We start from the raw sequence: 22,827 nt of genomic DNA, 5'->3' as shown, positions 1-22,827 counted from the left end.
TGTTCTAGTTTCTGCTCGAGCCTCTTTTGTTAAGTAATCACGTTTGTCGACACCGCGTCTACCCTCTTTGGAGCACACAAATTTTCTTGAAGTAAGAACTCCATCTTTTTTGCTTTTATTTGCATATTCTCGACGGATACCAAAACCACATTTCCTACTATACTCATTATAAAATTCATATGCCAAGGACTCAGACTCAAACTCCATTTCCAAGTGTGGTACATTACTAACAATACTCTCTTTTCCCTGTTGCACGATATCATTCACCAATTTTTCTACACCTTCAACCATTGGATTGGATGTAATATTCACATTATCTAGAAAATGGAAAAAAAAAATATAAAGTCAACATGTTAATATTCATAGACATTTTATATTAATTTTATATTGTCCAATTACTTTCAAATATTCATGTTCTACGTGTGTATATTCATCGACAAAGAACAAAATCTTACCGGTGCCCAGAGGTGGTGATGAATGGTGAAGATTTGCATCATGTTCTACGTGTGTCGTTTCTACCATTGAAGCAAGCTTCAGGTCTACAATACAGTGGAACAAGGACGACAAAAATTCAGAATCGACGTCGTCGGAGGCGAGATGACACCAACGCAGAAGTGAAGCAACGACACAAAAGTGAAACCAAATGATGATGGTAAGTCACAGTAATGAGGAGAAGGAGGTTGGGAACACCATAGTATTGGTTCAGACCATAGAGAGGTGAAGGAAGTGAAACGACGAAGGAAGTGAAACCGTTTTCTTCATATTCTCTTCTAATTTTCTGAATTTTTATTTTATTTTAAATAATTTTATTTTAAAATGAATCTCAGCCATTGGAGTTTTAATGTGCCACGTGTCAAGCTCATACTCAACAAACTTGAAGATCTCAATTTCTTAAGAAATGGAGAGGATCTGCACCCCAACAATTGATAATCTCATGGTTACATCTAATAGTCTACAATGTTCAATTTTTGCCATACATACTTCTATTTGTATTTGTACTGGCAAGATAACTTATATTGTTGCATATATAATACAATACATAGATAAATATATCTACTAACCTATTAAATATGTTTGTATATGTAATCCTTTTATTGCCTCCACTCTTTCAATGAGTTGGTGTTGTTGCTTTGATTTGTTAAACATTTAAATAGGTTGGTAGATATATTTATCTATATGGTGTATTTTATAATCAACAATATTAGTTCTTTTATTAGTGCGAATATAAATAGAGGTATGTATTGTGATAATTTAGCAATGCAGATTATGTAGATATTACCATGCAGTTAAAAACTATTGTGGTAGAAAATTTTATCAAGAACTTCCCATCAATCAAAATATGAAACTTAACATGGCAATTTACAATTGTAAACAAACAAACCTGAATATATGGAATTTGTGCAGGTTAAACAACCATTGATTAGGGGTCATGCTGGATAACATCATCGTGGATGCCTTCCATAGGTCATGCAATAAATCTAAAAGATGTATTAAAAAGGACTCAATTCCCTTCTCGAGCATATCTTGCAACAACCTAGCTTGCATATCCAGAGCTGTTGCCCCAACTTCTTGAGCATTTGATCCTTCAAATAGACCACACACCGAATAACATGTTTTTAGTGTTTCTGGAAATGCACTCTTCTGTCTTACCCTTTCATCTTCTCTGTGTCACAGTTATTAACTGTAATAGCCAATCCATCCATGACATGGTAAAATGAAAATTGAACCTACAATTGAAAAGTATTTTAGAAAGCAAACAAGCCCTTAGTTCTAGAAAGAAATGTTCACCAAGTTATCCATTCAAAGATCTAAAGATGTCACAAATATTGATGTGTGTCTAAATTTATTTACTTACATTTTGTGTTCCACAATTTCAGCTAATAATTAATTGGACTAAATTAATAAATTTAATCCCTCTGACCTTAAATATAAGCTAAAGTTGATTAAAGAAAGTTGATGTATTTAGTCTAAATTTTGAACTAAATACATCTATTTTCTTTAACCTTCTTTTAACTATATTTAAAGGGTCAGGGACTATGTTTTTATTCTCTCATGCCATATACTATTTGCTTATAAAACAATTTTAAAGCAAGCATATATAATGTTAACTACCATATCTAACAAGAGTTTCTTTATGAACAATGGACATTTGATGCATAAATTTCTCACGTTCCAACATCAAAGAATGTTTTTGTTTTAGTTTTAACTCATGTTGTAGAGCTGCAACTACTTGAGCCTCCATATCTTTATACATGTGCATGATAATTATTGCCAAATATCATTTTAAATACATTCAAGAAACACAAACATTCATTATCTCAAACAATATCACATTAATGAATGATTGGTAAGTTTCAACAAATGGAAACACTACTAGTTAGCTTCCAATGATCATATTTCACATAGTATTCCATCAACCAACAAATTCAAGTAATTAATAGATAATAGCCATGGAAATTAATTACTTTTAGAAGAATTTATCTTATATTCTTATTTTTAAATAACAACTTTGTCTGTTAAATTAAAAAATACATTGAAATAATAGTAATTTGATTTTTTATGTTTAAAATAAATTTTTATTTGAAACAAATTACAAAGTTCATATGAATTAAACCACTGAATATCTAAAAAAATACAATGATGACACATCCACGAAAAATTTAAAATTTAAACTCAGAATTTAAAATTTAATTCTTGAAACTCACCGATATCAAAGAATAACCATTGGTGTGAAGTGCCTCAATTTAAACCCCTTCTTAATGCATTCATATTTAATCAGATAAATCACAGTCAGTGAAGATTTGTGTTGAACATCAACAAAACGACAATAATTTAAAACATAATAGAGAAATCATATAAATATATGACATCATTGGTGATTTTCATTTGATCAAGCACAAACTGATTGGTTTCCCCACAAGTGGATATAGTGAACAAAAATTAACAGAAAGATTAAACAAAATAAAGAAACCAACAACAAAGTAGATGCAGTCAATTTCAAAACAAAGCATAGATTTACCTCCCTACAACGACATGAGATAACAAGGGTTAGGAATCAGATCTAGAGACCCATTGATATCGTTTGCAAAATTGGCGCCGGTTCATGTTTGTTTTGTAAAACTGAACAAAGCAACTAATTTATATGGACTTCAATAGGTTAGGGTTTGTTTTAGGTTAGATTTTTTTAAAGTAAATTACACCCCCTCCCGAAGAGAGACTTGAATTACACCTCCCTCCCCTATCATGTTAAAAAGAAAACTCCATTTCCTTGAAAAGTAAAACTTATACTCCTCCTCCCCTACAAGATGATTGAATTACCCCCCCCCCCCCCCCCCCCCCCCCCCCAACACACGCCACTCTTTAATAATTAATAATATGCTTTATTGTTAATATATTTATAAATAAATAAATATTTCTATTATATCGACCAAGTTTGAACCGCCATTTAAAAAATAAATTCATTTCTTTATAATTTAAATGTCAATGATGATTATATTTAAATATTTTGTTATTAATTTTATAATAAATAATATAAAATTCACTTTTAAATAATCTTATTTTATCAACTTTCATAATTTTTGTCTTATTTTAATTTTTTTTCTTGCTGATGGAAAATTTCGGCAAGTGTATCAAATATCGTTCACAAGTAATAAAGTAGCAAGTACGATTGTCTCTATAGGGATTGTCGTTTCAACTCGGAAACTAGTGTTACTTATTAAAACATAAAAGAAAAACAAATAAAATAAATATATGTAGTAAAATTTGGGGGAAATTTTCAAGTTTTATTTGATTGCACAAAATAGTTGCGAGTTTGTAACCTGATTTGATTGTAGAATTTTAGCGACGGCTCGGATTCTTTGAATCCCCTCTATTTCCTTGTTGGATTAAAAACTAGTCAACATTTATTTATATTACAATGGTTCTATTTAAGTGATAAGTTCGTGTGGCAATATGTCTCTCCATCTGTCAAGTTTCACCTGCTGATCACTCTTAAGGTTATACACAACACTAAAGGGCGCAATGTCATCAATCATACAGGGTCCAATAGGCCAACATTAGAAATATTAGAGTGGGCTCCTACCATGTGGGTTTGGGTTGAAAATCTGGGATTTTCCTCCAACCGCAGGAGAAAAATAGTAAAAAGGAGTTTTTCCGGGATGCGCACGCGCGCCGCTTGTGGTGCTAGGCGTTCCGCGTGTGGCGCTTTAAATGGTGCATTTTTGGCACTATTTTGCAAACCAGGGGTGCCCATTACCACACCCAAGACGTGTGTCACTTTCTTCCAATGCGTTTTTCACAATTTTTGTGGTCTTTTGAGTGTTTTCTTCCTTGAAACTTGTCTTGGGACTTGAAACATAATTTATCCACTTTGTAAAGTTTTCAGAGGCGTCTTGAGTCTTCATCCATTGTCTTCCCAAATCCTCATGAGGTGCTTTGCTTTACTGATTTGCATGATTTTGCAGTGAATTACATCAAAAACACCTATGAATTGATTGGTTTTGAGAAAATTAAACTAGAATTACATGACTTGAAATGAAAAAATTACAAAATATCCCTTAAAGCAAAGGAAATTGTTCTAGAACTCCTCTAAGTTGGATCAAAACGTAACTAAAATGAATAAAAAATATGCTGAAAAGAACGTAAAATGACCTGCCATCACAACCCCAAACTTAAATAGTTGCTTGTCCTAATGTAACAAAAGAAAATAAATTTTAAACTTCGCATATTTTTCAAAGAAAACACCCCTTTATGAAGAGGTTGCTTAGATCATCGTTTCTTCTCATTTCCAAACTTGACTAACTTACCACTTCCATCTAAGCAGGACAGACTTAGAGAAGATATTTTATACTCTCAACCACACTCTTCTCCAAGGTACATGTATGTTCATCCTAAAGCCAGTAGGGCTGGTCACAACATTTGTACACTCCAGTCGTTACATGAATGCACCTTGCTATAAATTTGTAACAATTCTAAACAGACATTCAATATCATACTATATACGCACTTTTGTAGTTTTTCAGGGTTGTAACATGGCTTAAGTTAATATGAGATATATTTGAGAAAGTAGGCTAGTAAAATAACTTGGAGTTAGATTCTCAACCTACGGATTCCAAGAAAACATTGAAGCATTACCAACCTTCCTTCCCTAAATCAACACAAGATGGGTCCAAGCCGAACTTTTTATCTTTTTTTTTCTATTTTTTTTTTTAAAAGATCAACGTTTTTTATGTTTTTGGATCTTCTTTTTTTGTAGACCCATATTTTTATATGGTTTATGTACAATTTTTCATTTTTGATAAACAAGTTCTAGAGATGCAACACCCTAAACTTAAGATGTCGTTAATGCCAAAGAGCAACCCCAAACTTTTTTAGAAGAATAAGATCAACCCAACACTTGGTTTTAAATCATACCAAGTTATTTAAAATATTCAATCCAACTAAAAGAGAAATCAAATAGATGACATTAAGGTTCAATGCTTATGGCCAACTAAAGAAGTAGGGTTGAAAATCTCACCCCATTCCGTTTTATGACGGACCGGTGGGTTGACAGGTTGAACCATCAATGTTTTTTTAAAAAAATATTAATTAAAATCTTCACATAAATGATGTAAAAATATACAATTTTAAAGCCAATTTAAAGATATATATATATATATATATATATTATGGGTTAGGCGGAGTGGACACCCTACTTGTCGCGGGTTCAAAATCTCAACCCACCCAAATACAAATGACGGGTTAAACGGGCCAATCTGGCAGATCCAATCCATTTTGTCATCCCTATCTACGTCAATTAATGAATATGACAATTCATGAATTTTCATATTCTTCTAACAAAAATTAATTTTTTGAGAGAAAACTCTATAAAAAAAATATTAAGGTAATAGGTCTTTACCCTCCTGTAATATAGGTCATTTTCGGTTTTCCCCCTGTAATTTTTTTTATTTACCCCTTGTAACACCCCGTTTTCCCAATATAAATAAATATAAAGAATATCAGAGTTTTCTCATCAGAAAACGGAGCATCACATTCATCTTACAACATTATCCACAATTATAATAATAGAAAATACTATTTATTAAAATAACCAGCCTTTATAAAAAATTCAATAATCATATGCAGCGGAATAGTTTCACATCATCTTATAAAATCCTTGGCACTAAAAGGTCACAACTTAACATTTTAAAATAGTCTTCGTGAAATTAGTCCAACAATAATAAAAGAAATACGTAACAAGGAAAACAATGCATCAAACAAATCCGTATCCCGTTACGTATCAGAGCATCCTAGACGACACGACGGAGATCACTCACAACTGCACTATTCTTCGTTACCTGCAAGTTACTCATACGAAGAGCAACATTTTCAAGCAGAAGGAGTGAGATACATAATCAAAAATAATAAGCATGTAATTCATCAATGGAATTTAACAACGTAACTACAACCTTTAGCAACTTATTACTTCACATAACTCTTCATTAACAACTCATTGATAGCAATCAATTTAACAACAACAACAAAAACAATTTAGACATCGACGACGCCAACTCGACTATGCAACATCATCAACTTAACATCATTTAATAAGGATAAAGCAACCAACAACATCTTAAACATCAACAATATGTATATATTCATCATTATATAACATTAACTAATATCATCCATTGAGGTCAGAACAGCAACAACATCATCAAGGGCAGCAACAACATCTTAAGCAATCATCATTTATTTCATGTTATGACGACTCTACAATGCAACAACAACTCCTCATCTTAAACAACAACATCTTAGACAACTTCAATATGCATGTGGTACCACCAGGGCATTAATCCCCCATCTCTAAGGTCATAAATGAACTTGTCGGGCATTAAGCCCCCATCTCTAAGGTCATAAAGGACATGTCAGGCATTAAGCCTCCATCTCTGACTATGCAACGACACAACTCTAATGCAACGACATAACTTTTGTACAACAACTTGAATGGCATAACATCATAATATTATGTATCATACAATACTCACATAATGTATTCCAACATATATCAACAACAATAACAACATATACATTAATCAATTACATTCATATCAAAGTCCAAAACATTCTTCAAAAGCAAATCAAGTTTGATCAATAAGACATAAGCCAAATACTCATAAAACACCTCAACTAAATCCCTAATACTTAAGTTGAAGTTGGGAAACCAGCCATAAGTTTTTGGACTGACTTGGGATTAGTTATGCTAAGTTTTCTTAAAGTTTTCTGAAGACCCACTTGGACTATTTTCATCATAGCTCAAAATCTACAAATAATTTTCTAGTCACTCCAAAGCCATTAGAAAGCTAACTCAATTATCTACAACTTTCATGTTTACACCGAAAGCTAATTCAACACGGAAACGGGTGAAAATGACACAAGAACGCAACAATTGAAGTTCTGACAACACGCAACGAAAGCACAACAAGCAGTCACCCATGAGGGGGCTGCCTTGCTGCGCCCAGGCGCTGGCCAGCTGCGCCCAAGCGTGGGCAGGCAGCAGCCAGGGACCTGCGATGCAGCTCTGTGCAGTCCCATTTTTTTTTCCGGTTTCACCGTTTCGTCCGTAAAAACCTAACCGTTACTCCGAATCCTATTCCGTTTTCGCCTACACGTTCTATTCGACAAATCCTATTATATTTTACTGAAAAAAAATCATATTTTCAAATCTCCAAAACAGCTTATCCCAGAATCACTTATTTCTCAAAAACACTTAAAATCACTTTTTCTCAGAATCTCAATTTTCATCAACTCAACCCCAAATTTGATAAGGAACATTGCCTATAATAAATCTAAGACCTGAACATCAATTTAACATAACTTCAATGAATTTTCTATTCTATTAACAACCAAACACATCTTCAAAACCTAATTTCTCAAACAACCAAAATTATGAACATCAACATAAGATTTACCCTAATCCCGAAAACTCACAACCTGCAACCCTTGCCATACCCATTTTCAGAAAACATACTTAAGATTAGAGAATATGAATCCCACCCTTACCTTAGATTATTTTTCTGAATTCAAACGGCTGCGTTCTTCGTTCTTAGGGTTCTCTCTGACTCCTCCTCTTTTCTCCTCTTTTCTCCAATTGTACGTGTTATTATTTTCTTTCTCTATAACCGACTCTTAACCCTTTCTCTAATTGCTCTTCTCCCTAAAAACTACTCTCTTCCCTAATAATTATTTATTTTTAATAATAATACTCCTCCCCCGCATAATAATGATATTAATACTTATAATATCAATTATTAATATATATTCCATCAAAATATACACATAATAAATCATATAATACTAGTATGGACACCCGTGCCAAGCACGGGCTAGATTTTCGTCATATTTGAGGGAGAGAATTTTGCGATGTATCAAGTGTCAGTTAACAAAAATCTTATTTGTAAGCCTTAAAGTTTTGGATGAAGATATGGTGGTATCATTTTCACTTGCGTGGTTGTTCTTTCTCCAAATTGTCAATCTACACCAGTGTAGGCTCCTCCAGAAATTCCAATGGTGGTATCACATCCCGGTTCAATATTGTGGAGTAGCGGGAGTGATTCTTGGTAGTGGATCACGGACACGGAATTCCAGACACTTAATGGAGAGATGTTAACGTGTCAAGTGTGAGTTAAAATTCCACATTGTAAATGCGAGCAACATATAAGTGAGATTACTCATATACATAAAGCCTTAAGACTTTGAAAGAAGATGTGATGTGAATCTCACTTGTGTGACTTCTCTTAGTCTAATGTGATAATACAAAGCGATGTAGGCTCCCATGGAAGTTTAAACATAATAATGATTTGTTTTGTTAGTTTTTGGGTTTATCTGTTTGATTTCTTTATCTAAAAATTTTGTTTTGAATGTCGTTCGCTTCCATGCAAAAAACTTTATTCAACCTCTCTATTATTTCAAATTCCTTCATTTTTGGTATTTTGTGGGATCTTACAATGGAAAAATGTAGATGTGTTATGATGTGTTGACAAAATACATGTTTATTAGATATTTTAAATTAAGTGACATTTTTTTATGAGTCTAATTTTTTAGTAGCATAATTACCTATTTTAAATTGAGTGGCATTTTTTTAATGACTCTTACGGATAGAAACACTCCGTATTTTTTTCTCTTATAATTTCTCTCAAGTTTAAATTCATTTGTCATCTTCTTTCCTTTGCTAATTTACTTTATCTCTTATTGTGAAAGAATGAAACAAACAACCCTCTTTGAAATCGCCGCCAACCGATATTTTTTTACCATGTTGTGCCTCTGAACTTATGTGGCTATCTCACCATAACACAAACATACGAAGTCTCGCATTTAAGGGAGAGATGTTTATGTGTCATGTGTGGGTTAAACTTCTACATCAGCTGCAATAGTATATACTGAGTAACATATAAGCGAGATGAAAAATATACATAATGTCTTAAGATTTCAGGCAAAGATGTGATCTCAATCTCACTTGTAGGGTTTCTCTTAGTCCAATGTGATGGTCCAATCCATTGTAGGCTCCCTCAAAACTCCGAACATTATGATGAAATGTTCTTTTAGTTTTTGAATTTTAATTTGCTCAATTTTTTATATCAAATATAAGTTATTGGATGTCGTTTGCTTGCACTTTTTTTTATCCAACCAATAGCATATAAATTACCTTCACATTTTGGTCTTTGGTTGAATCACTTAATGGAAAAATACATATGTGTTATGATGAGTAGAAAAAGTACGTGATTATTCCCTTAAAAAAAAGTACGTGATTATAAGACATTTTAAAATGATGTGCCCTTTTTTAACCGAGTCTATTTTTTAACAGAGTTTATTTACTCTTAAATCTCCAACTCTTTTAACTAACCCATAAAATTATCAGTAACTTACTCTATTTCCAATACTTTTATGGACAAAACACGCTACTTTTTTTTCTTCTACCATTTCTTTATTGTTCAAATTTCTTTCTCGTATTCTTATTCTTTTTCTTTCTTATTTTTTTTCTCATTTCTTAAAAGATAGGAACATAAACTTCCCTCCGTGAAAACACCATCAATCCATCTTTTTAACCATGTCGTGCCTCCTTTTAAACTTATTTGACTGTCAACAGATCACAGATGTATAAAGTCTCACACTTAAAGGATATATGTTAATGTGTCAATTGTGACTTCTACGTTTCTATTAAATAATTGATTAGAAATATGATATTGTAAAATTTACATTTATGGGTTAATGTAAAAACTGAGACCCAATTAGTTGCTAAGAAAAAAAAAACCTTTTATATTTTCATATAATTGTCCTTTTTTTTACCTATTATTTTCATTGAAGTAATTATACATTTTTTATTATTATCAAGACATATTTGTCTCTTTAATCATTGTAAAATCTACATATTCTTATTTGAATCTTTTTGTTAAGCCTTATTTGAACGGTTATTTTTCATATAAATTCATTCATGAATTTTTATTGTCATTTAATCCTTCCTTTAATTTAATTATACATTTTATAATTTGATGATATAAAATTTCCACTCCAAGCAAGAGAAGTCAAATACATGGATTGATTAATTTTTTTACATTAATGGTTGATTCATATTCAAAAATGACGGAAATGGAACATGATATATTGATTTCTTTGACAATAATTTATGATAGTGTTTTATGAAAATGGAATCCGAATCATTGATTTATATCTTTATTCCAAAATAACTCCAAGAATAATATATTGTTATATAAGGATCAGTATTATGTCGAACATAACATTCTTGTATAAAAAAATGTAGAACATGACAAATTTAAGAAAAAAGAACATATATAAAGATCAAATCAAATCAATTAAGATCATTATCCTAGCAAAAATGTCTAAAAAACCAAATACCATCGACTATTCATTATTAGGTATGGGTTGAGTCAGTCAATTCACCTACTAACCGAAGATTATAACAATGAAGTTTGGATGCCCATTTTCTAAAACCAAAGTTTTACCAAACTTTATCAACATGACCATGTCGAAAAAAATTGTCAATCTTTTTAAAATAAGATTATTTCTATATTTGAATATTTCTGGAAAAAAATTAGAAAGCAATGAATAGTTAGAATATTTTCAAATGAAATTTAAGATGACAGTAAAGATAATTGGGACAAAGAAAATCATAGAAATTAATGGAAAATATTGTGTTGCCAATTTTTTTAATCCGGTGCATGTCCATAATTGTTTATTAGGTTAAGTTTTTTTTTCTTTTTTGGACAGAATATTGGGTTAAGTTAATGTCCTTCAGTTTTTTTATTTTTCATTTTTTCTTATTAAATTTTTAGCTTAAAAAAACTTGTTAGAAAAGATGTTTAAAATATCTATAATTTTCTATTTTTAATTTGAAAACTGTCCTAAATACTATTTACAAATGAAAGACATAAGATTTTATTCATTATCACGGTTGAAAAGTGATTGGCTAATAAAAAATAAATGAGTCATGATTCAATTTAATTGGATGATAAATAAGCATTAAATGAGATGAAGAATGTGAAGATGTCACGTGTACTTTTGATTTGAAGCAAGCCAAATGTTTAATAAACCGTAAAACAATAAAAAAAAAAACCAATGACATCCAAAAAACTAAAATTTAAGAAAAAGGAATTTACTCGTTTGATGCTATATTTTTTAAGCAAAGCCAAATGCTATATTTTATTAATTTTGTTTTCTTAAATTATATTGAAAAATACCATTAAATTCCAAAAATTTAGTGATATAATTCAACTTTAATCTTTGAAAAGTAACTTTGTACACAATATCCATTTTATATACGAAAACACAATATCAAACAAAACTTCAAGGTACCTAATAATTTCATCACAATCTTTTAGTGGCAAGTCTATATGTCCGGACATTTAATTTTAAATTGAAATTTTGTTTTTCAAATATGTTCCGGTATTTTTTTATTGAGAATTTTTTTGAACACGAATTGGCAAAAGGAGGTCAATTCATGTCCATGGTCAAATTTGTTTAAAAAATGTACAACATAAATATACTAAAAAAAGAGTACAACACAAATGAATGAATTGACAACATAAATGGTCAAATTTGTTCTTTGCGGATGTCCACTTTTCACGCTTTTTTTGTTACCTGGTTTCGCACCCGTACGCGGGTCGCTGGGTAGCGCAAGTGATTAGTGTATTTTTCTTATGATAGATTAGAGTTGTACCACTTGGACAGTTTTATCACGTTGTATTTCCGTTTGGGTTATACCTGGGTCAGGTCCAATGTCCCACAGTCTTTGTATCTGTTTGTTTTTATTTATTATATTTTCTAGTTGGCTTAAAAAAAAAAAAAAGAATTGACAAATAGTAAATATGATAAGCTTCACCACCAAAATAGATGAACATCTTTTTTTTCCATAAAAAAAAAAAGCAACTGATGTGTTATAATTAAATTTGAAAATAGAAAATTGTGTAAATATATGAACAAACCAAAGTTGAACAACAAAAAGAGGGATATTGAGAAATTGATTCCATGAAAAAGAATTTAAAATAAAGAAAACGTTTCAATAAACCTAAAGAAAGGTTTTGGGAAAAATATTGAAATTTGAGAATGAATTTCAGAATGAAGTGAAAATGAATTAATAAATATATGAACAAACCAAAGTTGAACAACAAAAAGAGGGATATTGAGAAATTGATTCCATGAAAAAGAATTTAAAATAAAGAAAACGTTTCAATAAACCTAAAGAAAGGTTTTGGGAAAAATATTGAAATTTGAGAATGAATTTCAGAATGAAGTGAAAATGAATTAGATCTTTTATTTTATAGATGAATTACATCCCTACAAAGTTAATACAATTAATTTTTATTTATTGTCATTATTAGCATGTTTTCAAAATAGGTAACAATTTGAATAAAACATTCCATTTATTCTATTTTCATTATAAGCTCTTTACTCAACTTGCATGATCAACCATACCATTGAATTCTAACTTTCTTTCTTAAAAAGAACAATGAATTGTGCTAATCTTTTTGTTTTTTCTGTTTATGAATCCGTACAATTGTGCTAATTTATTTTTCACGAATTGAGGCATAGAATTGTACGAATTGAGGCATATCATTTCCACTGAAGTCAAGGAAAATAAGACATATATCAATGATTTTTAAATAAGTTTTTGTTTTTTTTTCTTCAATGCATCCTTAATAGTTAAGGCAAATAAACATTCCTTAAAAAAAATTATTGTCACTATCAAATATCGTGGCATAAAATTATAAACTCAAACACTAAAATTTTAAACAATGTAGCAACAATTTTATAAATACTAAAATTTTCAAAAAACAAAACAGTAATTTTTTAAGTTGATTATAATTGTCAATAGAAATTTTAATTGATTAGTCACAATTGTTATTAATAAAAATAAGAAACTCATTACCCTTTGTTTTCCTAAATTTTCGGTTGCAATCCTGGTACAATAAATACTCGTCCGAATTTTAGCACTTGACATTTTGGTGTGTATATTCCCTAAAAAAAAACATGTTGGTGTGTAGATGAAAGAAAACATTAAATGCACATATCATTGTAAAGTTGCCATGCCCATGTGTACTATCAAAATAAAATAGGGGAAATGTTTATAATAGAGATTATTGTAGCACTTGATTGCAAATTAACCATTAATCAACTATTTTCCTTCTATACACTCTACTACTACATGATATCAATCAACTATTTCCAAATAAGAAAAAAAACTCCTTGAGTGCGGCAACACTAATCATTTGACCAAATCATTATTGCTTTGAGTGGGCAACACCATATGGTGTAGAAAAATCGGTGATGAAATGGTAAAGAAGTTACCATATATATATATATATATATATATATATATATATATATATATATATATATTTTTTTTTTTTTTTTTAAGAAAGAAGTTACCATATTTGTAAACCAAATTAATTATGTATTGACTACGGCAATAGCATGATATCATAAAAAAAACGGAAACAAAAAAAACAATATGGCAAAAATAAAAAACATTGGAGTCCAAACAGAGTAATTGCCAAAAAAAAAGGTATTGCCAATTGCTATTTTTTTCTGATTAAAAACAGTGTATACGGACGACATTTTTTTCGGAGACTTAAAAAATTAGTTTGATACGATGATATATAAAAGTGGTACTCTGTTTTGATACGATGTACTTAACGTTGATCCTATTTAAGATAAATCTTATTTCCGAAGATTAAAAAAATTTCAGAAAGAGTATACAATAATTAATTCCTTCAACAAAAAAAGTACACAATAATTAAGTTATCTCCGAGTAATCACAACAAATATCGGTAACTAATATGTAAAATTGATCGGTCAATTAGAGTCGAAATTAGAGTGGAAAAGAAAAAAAAACTTTAGTCTGGAATGAAACGTATATAATAATATCGTACGTATACAATACGGTTGGATTCCTCCATAAACATAAAATACGGTTAGATTAAAATGTATATAATACATATTGTTAAGGCAAAATGCACATGTACATAAAACAATACTGTATATTTGATACCATTTTTTAATCAAATATTTACATAATACATAATTAAGGCAACTATCTTGATCAAAGGTCTTATGCATTGCAAAAAATTTGTTTGAGGAGCATTAAATGCTAGAAGCAAAATGAGGCGCCACGTGTACTTATGCTCATAGAAGTATCCTTTTGTATTATATAAAGATTCTAATAAAAGGCAATAAATCAATTAAATAATAAATATTAAAAAGTAGGCGTGTTGTTTTGATTTACCCCCTAATAGGCCAAACAGAAACGAAAATTTCTTAAAAAATAAAATAAAATTGGTTTTTGTTTGGCCAAAATGTTTTACAGAGGAAAACCGAAAATGACCTATATTACAGGGGGTAAAGATCTATTAACCCAAAAATTAATATTTTATGATCCATTGCCTCCTTTTCTTTTCTGTTTTTGACAAGACTGTAGCCTCCTTTTCTTTTAAAATGTTTTTGGGGTCACTTTTTCCTAGCTATTTCGTTTGCACTCTTCTTCTTGCTCTAACACGTGTTAACATTTCAAATTACAAGTCTCTTGGTCTTTTTTGTTGGACCCAGTTCATGTTCCTTCTTCTTTTGAGTTGGGATTCTCTCCTGTTGGAATATTATGTATTTGTCATAGCCGTGCATTGCGGTGCACCAAATCAACATTTCCATCACGTATTTTTTACGTTGGTTATGCCATTAAATTATAGTCCGTTAGATCTTGATCGGGGGGCTCGGACGCCTACTGTAACATTTGAAAATATTTTCCATGTGCATTAATTTAGAATTCCATTTTTCCATTCCACACGTATGTGAGCAACTTGTAAATAGGGGTTGTTGTCAAATTAGAATTGAGATTGCAAATGAAAAAATCTTATCTTTGACTCTGGAAATATTTTGAGGATTAAATGGATGGACGATAAAAAAATTGGTTTCAATTTCTTAAAAAGAAAAAAAATGGCTTTAATCAAGTATCTTGAAGAAATAACTCACTCGGGTTGGTGAGTTATTAGCCTCGGTCCATGAAGTGTGCTTATGTCAAGATTTCACGTTTGAATTCTTAAATAAAATATATCCACAAAATACAAATTGATTAATAATTGTGATGAAAAAAAACAATTATGAGTCATCGTGAGCTTAACTAAGTTTATATAGAGAATGCATAATATAGGTAAAGTTTGGAGTTCGAACCCCGACCACAAAAAAAAAAAAAAACAATTGTGATGAAAAACGAATTTGGAAAATGGTTAATTGTGATGAAAAACGAATTTGGAAAATGGTTCTTAGAAAATTCGTCCACCAGCCAAGCAAAAAAAAACAATAGTTTTTTTTTTTTTTTTTTTTTTGTATCAGTGTTTTTTCTGTTGGTTGTGAACAGTTTGTGCGTGTATATATGTGTGTGTTTGTATAACTCTTGAAAATATATCTATTAAAGAATCTTAGCTTTATTTTGTTGGTAATGATGAGAAACTATTGTATTATCATATTTCATGCACTTTTGGTGTTGTCCTTCATTGTTGGGTTCAACTCAGCAACTGAGAATGGAGACATGAAGTGCAAAGAGAGGGAGAGACATGCACTCCTCGCGTTCAAACAAGGTCTCAAAGATAATTTTGGCATGTTGTCCTCATGGAAGGACGAGCCAGATGCAGATTGTTGCCAATGGTTAGGAATTCAATGCATCAATCAAACAGGTTATGTTCAAAGCCTTGATCTGCATGGTTCAGAAACAAACTATTTGAGTGGTAACATTAATCCTTCAATAAATGTGTTACAACATCTAAAATATCTAGACCTCAGTTATTTGATTACTAATGGTCAAATCCCAACATTTATTGGCTCCTTTAGCAACCTACAATACCTTGATCTTTCATACGGTCGTTATGTTGGGAAGATTCCTTCTCAACTTGGCAATCTATCACAATTACAACACCTTGATCTTAGCAACAATGAACTCGTTGGAGAAATTCCATTCCAACTCGGAAATCTTTCATTGTTGCGGTCTCTTATACTGTCTTATAATTATGATCTTAAAATTAAAAGCCAGAGTCAAAGCAATGTTGAGTGGCTATTAAAACTCTCTTCTCTAAGAAAAGTTGACTTGAGTCGTGTTCAAAATCTCAACGATTCTTCTATTCACAGCCTGCAATTTCTAATGAGGCTTCCAAGCCTTAAAAAATTGCATCTACGTGAATGTCACCTTTCTGATGCCAATGTGCTTCCTTTATATGATTCTCATTTGAACTTTTCTGCTAGTTCTCTCATTGTCCTTGATCTTTCTGATAATCAGTTGACATCATCAATGATATTCCATTGGGTGCTTAACTACAGCTCCAATCTTCAATATCTTCGCCTTTCTTATAACTTGTTAAGAGGTACCATTCCTGATGATTTTGGCAACATAATGCATTCACTTGCGTATCTCGGTTTCTCAGACAATAGTCTAGAAGGAAAGGTTCCGAAATCCATTGGAACTATATGCACCTTGCAGTCATTTGAAGCAGATAAGATAATAACCACTTGAGTGGAGAGCTTTCAGGTTTTATCCATAATAATTATTCAAAATGCATTGGAAATATGTCCTCGTTACAAGAACTAGTATTATCAGGAAATCGGATTTCGGGGATGTTACCAGACATTTCAATATTGTCATCTTTGAGAAGGTTGGAGCTCCACGACAACCAGTTAATCGGAGAAATACCTGCAAGCATCAAATCTCTTACAAAGTTGGAGATTTTGAGGTTGGGCAGAAACTATTTTGACGGCGTTGTCTCTGAATCTCATTTCACTAACCTCTCCAATTTGGATGTCTTGCATTTGTCTCAATTTTTTAACGGTGAAGGTTAGTTATGGTTGGGTTCCTCCTTTTCAATTAAGTGACTTGCGTCTATCATCTTGCAATCTCGATTATAGATTTCCTAATTGGCTTCAAACACAAAATGATTTGTCCTTGCTTTCCCTTTCAAATGTTGGTGGTCTACCTCCAATCCCTCACTGGTTTTGGGGAAAACTGCAAACACTGGAACTATTCAACATTTCAAATAACAATCTTACAGGCAGGATTCCAGATTTGGAACTCAATCTTACCAACTTTATTGAAATAGATTTGAGTTCAAATAAATTTGAAGGTTCCCTTCCCTCTTTTTTATTGCAAGCTGCATCATTGTGTCTTTCCAATAATAAATTTTCAAATTTTGATACCTTCCTATGCCGCAAAAGTAAGCCTAACAATTTGGTATTGTTGGATTTATCAAACAATCAATTAAAGGGTGAGTTGTCTGATTGTTGGGATAATTTAACCTCATTACAATATGTTGACATGAGCAATAACGAGTTGTCAGGAAAGATTCCCTTCTCAATGGGTGCCCTTGTTAACATGGAGGCTTTGATGTTAAGAAATAACCGTTTTAGCGGACAACTTACTTCCTCATTGAAGAATTGCGCAAAGAAGTTGGCTTGGTTGGATCTTGGAGAAAATATGTTTAATGGTCCATTACCTTCATGGATTGGACAAAATTTACACCAATTAGAAATCTTAAGCCTTCAATCCAATAACTTTTATGGAAGTTTACCTTCAAATCTTTGTTATTTGAGAAAACTTCAAGTCTTAGACCTATCACGAAATAATTTATCAGGAGGAATCCCAACTTGTGTAAAGAATTTTACTTCAATGGCTCAAGACTTGACTAGCTCAACCCCATCAATGGAGCACTTTTATAGATTCAACAATGGGTTGTTTGGTGAAAATTATGATTCCTACTTAACCTTGACATGGAAAGGTGTAAGCCAACGTTACAGAAATGCAGACAAGTTTTTAAAAAGCATTGATCTCTCAAGCAACACACTTACAGGGGAAATACCAACTGAAATGGAGTACCTATTTGGATTGATATCTTTAAATTTGTCAAGGAACAATCTTAGTGGGGAGATCATTTCAAAGATAGGAAACTTTAAGTCACTTGAATTTCTTGATCTTTCAAGAAATAATCTTTCAGGCAGAATTCCTTCCAGTCTAGCTCATATTGATCGCCTCACTATGTTGGATTTGTCATACAATCAACTCTATGGAAAAATTCCAATTGCAACGCAGCTGCAGACATTTAACGCTTCTAGTTTTGAAGGAAATTCCAACCTCTGTGGAAAACCACTTGATATAAAATGTCCAGGAGAAGAGCCAGCAAAACATGAAGTGCCAACAATTGATGCAGCATATGGCAATTCAATATTTTTAGAGGCATTATACATGAGCATGGGGATAGGATTTTTCACTAGTTTCGTTGGCTTTATAGGCTCAATCTTGTTACTACCGTCTTGGAGAGAAATCTACTCAAAATTCTTGAATGCTTTAATACTGAGAATCTTCAAGTGGTGGAAGCAGTGATCGACGTACATGGCTAGTTGCTCACAAGTGATGAATGATCGGAAGGTACTTTTGTTCTCTCTTACTCTGCTGTTTTAATTTGCAAGGTTTAACTGAATCATGAATACTTTTAACCATGGGGTAGTTGCTTTTTTAACTACTGAAATTCATTAACCTTATTACAATTTTAATATCACCATTATTGGTATATGTGTAAGTGTAACAAGAACATTTCTACAATTAGTTTTGCATTTTTCAGTGTTCAATAATCTGTCATCCAATACTACCAATCTCATAATCTCATAAATTGATGATTAACTGAAAACTCTTCGATACCTGTATTGAATAATTGATTATGAGGTAAGAGTTTGTATTTTTACATTATAAATGCTTATTTATATCTTGAAAGTCTATAAATCTTGTATAACTATTATTGTACCCTTAAGTAAATCTATCAATGTTACCTTCCCTGCATTAAATTGTCAATTGCTAGTTTTTCTCTCAGAAATTATAAATGGAAAAATGTCTCCGTTTACGTTCCCATTTGTTTGACCACATATGAGGTTTATTCCATTGGAATTACACTGCTTTAATGTTGTTTCTATATACTGGAATTGAATTTTGTTTCAGGATCTTCAATTCCTTTGCTATGGGATGAATGTATACTTGCAGTTATATTTTGGATATAGCATCTTGGAGTACAAATTTGAGTCTTTGGTTATGGATAGGATGAATGCATATTCTTATGTACTAAATAAAATTAATGTGGTTAAAACTTTATTGTATCATTTGTATGTTAGTTTAATGTGGTTAAATCTTTATTGCATCATTTGTATGTTAGTGTTGACTCTGTTTTGCTATGGTTCGAAGTTTGATAATTTTTGGAAAGAAATGTGAAACTTTTGCTGTCAAGTTCTTATGTTTTTTTTTTTTTGAATGAAACAAATCAATGCATTTTACTAGCTAAAATATGCCAAATACATGAGGGTACATCATCATATGTGTGGGAGCTAGCATTACGTGGGGCTATCTGAGCTAACTCGTGAGTAGCCCCATTAGCTTGTCTCCAATTAAACTCGACATGAGAGTTTTGAAATCTGCTTTGAAACAATTGTCTACAAGCATTAATAATACAATCAAACTCACTACTATCTTCTACACATGTTCTTAAGGCATATACGACCTTCTTATAGTCAAGAGTAAAATCTATATTATCAAATTGAAAGTCTAATGTCCTTTCCAAAGTCGTGTGCAAACCAACTGCTTCTCTGATACCAACATCACAAAGAGGAGAGAACCAAGAAGTTTTCGCGAGGACAAGGTCTCCTACATCAACACCGATACACATCCCAATGCCTCCCTTGTTCATAGATGACAAAGGAGGCATCAATGTTGCACTCGTAACGTCCAAGAGATGGCTTCTCCCACCGAATCGTTTCTTGGCTATCTAGCCTCGGTTGATTTTTTGTACCAGATTTTTTGCAATTGTACCATATGATGCTAATATAAATAATTTTAATAAGATATGTGCAACGTTGTGATTAATTCACACCGCGAAAACCGTTATTTGTATCGCAATTTCCATTACAGCCGAAATCGCGAAAATTTTGACGCGACCACGACCATTATTTAAAACTGATATGTTCGGTGAGGATGGATGAGAGGCAACAATGGCGGAACGTGCTCCGGTACGGTGACGATGAGTCTTCGCGGTGGAATGAAAGGTGTCTGCATGCACGTTTGTACTCCAACGCTCAAATCAGTGATGGAACTGAGAAAGAGTGTGTATAAAGTGTTGTGAAAAGTGAATCATACCTTGAGGGTGAAGTTAAGTCACCCTTACATAGATTAGCTTGAGAATAATTGTCTACGGATTTTACGGCGTGTTATTAGGGAGCAGTTAGAGGAAACGTGTAAAGTGATCCTCGCACGGAGGCGTGCTTAGAAGCGACGCGGTGTACTGAAATTGGCGTGTTCCATCAGTGTTAAGCCTTAAGGAAGTGTAAGTATAGTCCATGCGTCAACATGGAATTGGTCTTCTGACCTATTGAGAACAAAAACCTTGATCATTGTCTTTAGAATTCTGCTCTTCCCCCATCACATTTTGCTTGCGCCCAACATGTTTTTCAAATATACCCCTGCGTGAGTTAATTCACGCTGCGTGACTTAACTCACACACCATATAAGCTCTACGTGACTTAAGTCACGCACCACTGAGCCTTTGCGCGAGTTAACTCACGCATGTTGGCTGGTGGTCAAAACTGAAGAACAAACGTTTTTTCACTTTTGACAGGTTTTCAACATTCAATTAACACGTTTTTAATCACTTTTACACGTTTTTTTTACCATATTTATGGTAGATACAAACTAGGTTATCATTTTTACTTATAAATACCCTTACAAACTTCCTCTTTTCCTCACATTATCTCCTCCCACTCTCTCCCCCTCTTTCTCTTCTTCTTTTTTGCTTCTATAGTCTCTAGGCTCTTTATACCCCTTTAGGTATATAGTAGCGGCTCTTGGGGGGAATAGTGGTCAGTCGAGTTGGGGAAAAAGACATCATCTCTTAAGGTAAAATTAGGTTTGCTTCCTTTTACTCCCAAAATCTTTTTACCGTGGGTAAAAAGAATCATCATGGGAGTATAAAAGGAACCAAATTTAAATTTACCTCAAGGGATCTTGATGTCTTTTTCCCTAACAGGACTGATCACTATTTTCCCCAAGAGCTATTGCTATATACCGAAGAGGGTAAAAATAACTTTTTACCCTAATAAGGTAAAAAGTTAATAAGTAGATTAGTGAATTCAAATAAAATATATGTATTGATTATTGTAATTTTTGAATGATATTAATAAAACAAGAGTTATATTTATTAATTTTGTTTTTTATTTGTGTATATATTTGCATTTATTTTATGTTTATGATTATGTATTGAATAAATAAAATCGAATTTATTTTCTAATTTCGAATTTATTTTAAGTGCAGAAATAAATTAGAATATAGCAAATAAATAATTTAGAATAAAGTGAACAAATAATTTAGAAAATTAATAATTTAGAATAAAATGAACAAGCAAAAAAAATTAGCCACTGTGCGCCACTTAACTCACGCCACTTAACTTAACGTGCGCCACTTAATTTAACTTGCGCATTATTTTACACTTGCGCTAGTTAACTAACGCATGGGCATTTTGGACATGGCTGCAGGACGCGAGTGTTTTGTGCTGGGGAAGAGCAGAATTCTTGTCTTTATATCACCTATGTCTGCCATGATTTGCTTTTTAGAGATAACATATGTCAACTTTGTCTTAGACTGGCTTTTGTGTAATTCTTTAGTGTAATTGGGTTCGGACCCCCTCCTCAGTTTTATGGTATTTTCTAGACCTTTGTTAAAAAAAAAAACTGTATTTTTTTAAATTAATTTAAATTATAACTGTTAACAAATTAAATATAATTTTTTCCCGAGGGTAATGTATCATATAGGCATATTATTGTCTTATCTAGTATATAGAATATATTATAAAGGTAGAAATACTGACATACTATATATTAAAAATTGTGTGCAACTTGGGAGGAATGAATGCAACATTTCAGCAAACAAAAAACGCAAAACACCACAAATAAGAACATTGAGAAATAATTATACTCTCCTTTTTTGCTTTAATTCTTCACTTTCCCAGGGAAGGATGACTGATAATCTAAATTTCAACCAAAAACTAAATAAAATCTAACAAAAAATTGTCCAACTCCGAATCAAACTCAGATTCTCATATAAAATTATTTTCTATTTTTTATATGCCTCTCACCATGACATGGTATGATGTATCTCTTATATTGACAACAAAAGTATACTTGTCTTCTAAAATAAATTATACATGTATTTATAAATATATTTTATATATAATTATTTTTAAAGAAAAATACTAATAAGTGTCATTGAGGCAT

The 22,827-nt window shown here is 31.8% G+C and overlaps 3 protein-coding genes across 3 annotated transcripts; 2 read left to right on the top strand and 1 right to left on the bottom strand.

Annotated features, from left to right (window-relative positions):
* Positions 1-15,970: 15,970 nt before the first annotated feature.
* Positions 15,971-19,634, top strand: LOC146936569 (receptor-like protein EIX2). Its single transcript, XM_085751314.1, has 2 exons — positions 15,971-18,949; positions 19,514-19,634. Exon 1 carries the CDS (start codon positions 17,330-17,332, stop codon positions 18,902-18,904), a length of 1,575 nt encoding a protein of 524 aa, XP_085607440.1. The 5' UTR covers positions 15,971-17,329; the 3' UTR covers positions 18,905-18,949; positions 19,514-19,634.
* LOC146936570 (receptor-like protein EIX2) lies at positions 15,986-17,047 on the top strand. The gene has a single exon (XM_085749244.1). It carries the CDS (start codon positions 15,986-15,988, stop codon positions 17,045-17,047), a length of 1,062 nt encoding a protein of 353 aa, XP_085605370.1.
* A 195-nt stretch (positions 19,635-19,829) lies between the features above and the next one.
* Positions 19,830-20,270, bottom strand: LOC146936568 (uncharacterized). The gene has a single exon (XM_085749243.1). The coding sequence runs from the start codon at positions 20,268-20,270 to the stop codon at positions 19,830-19,832; it is 441 nt and encodes a 146-aa protein (XP_085605369.1).
* Between the last annotated feature and the right edge of the window lie 2,557 nt (positions 20,271-22,827).

The sequence above is a fragment of the Medicago sativa genome, chromosome 3 (assembly GCF_051527215.1).
Source record: "Medicago sativa cultivar Bolivia chromosome 3, Bolivia_mono, whole genome shotgun sequence".
NCBI classification, from domain to species: domain Eukaryota; kingdom Viridiplantae; phylum Streptophyta; class Magnoliopsida; order Fabales; family Fabaceae; genus Medicago; species Medicago sativa.
This window is presented reverse-complemented; position numbering and strand designations above follow the sequence as displayed.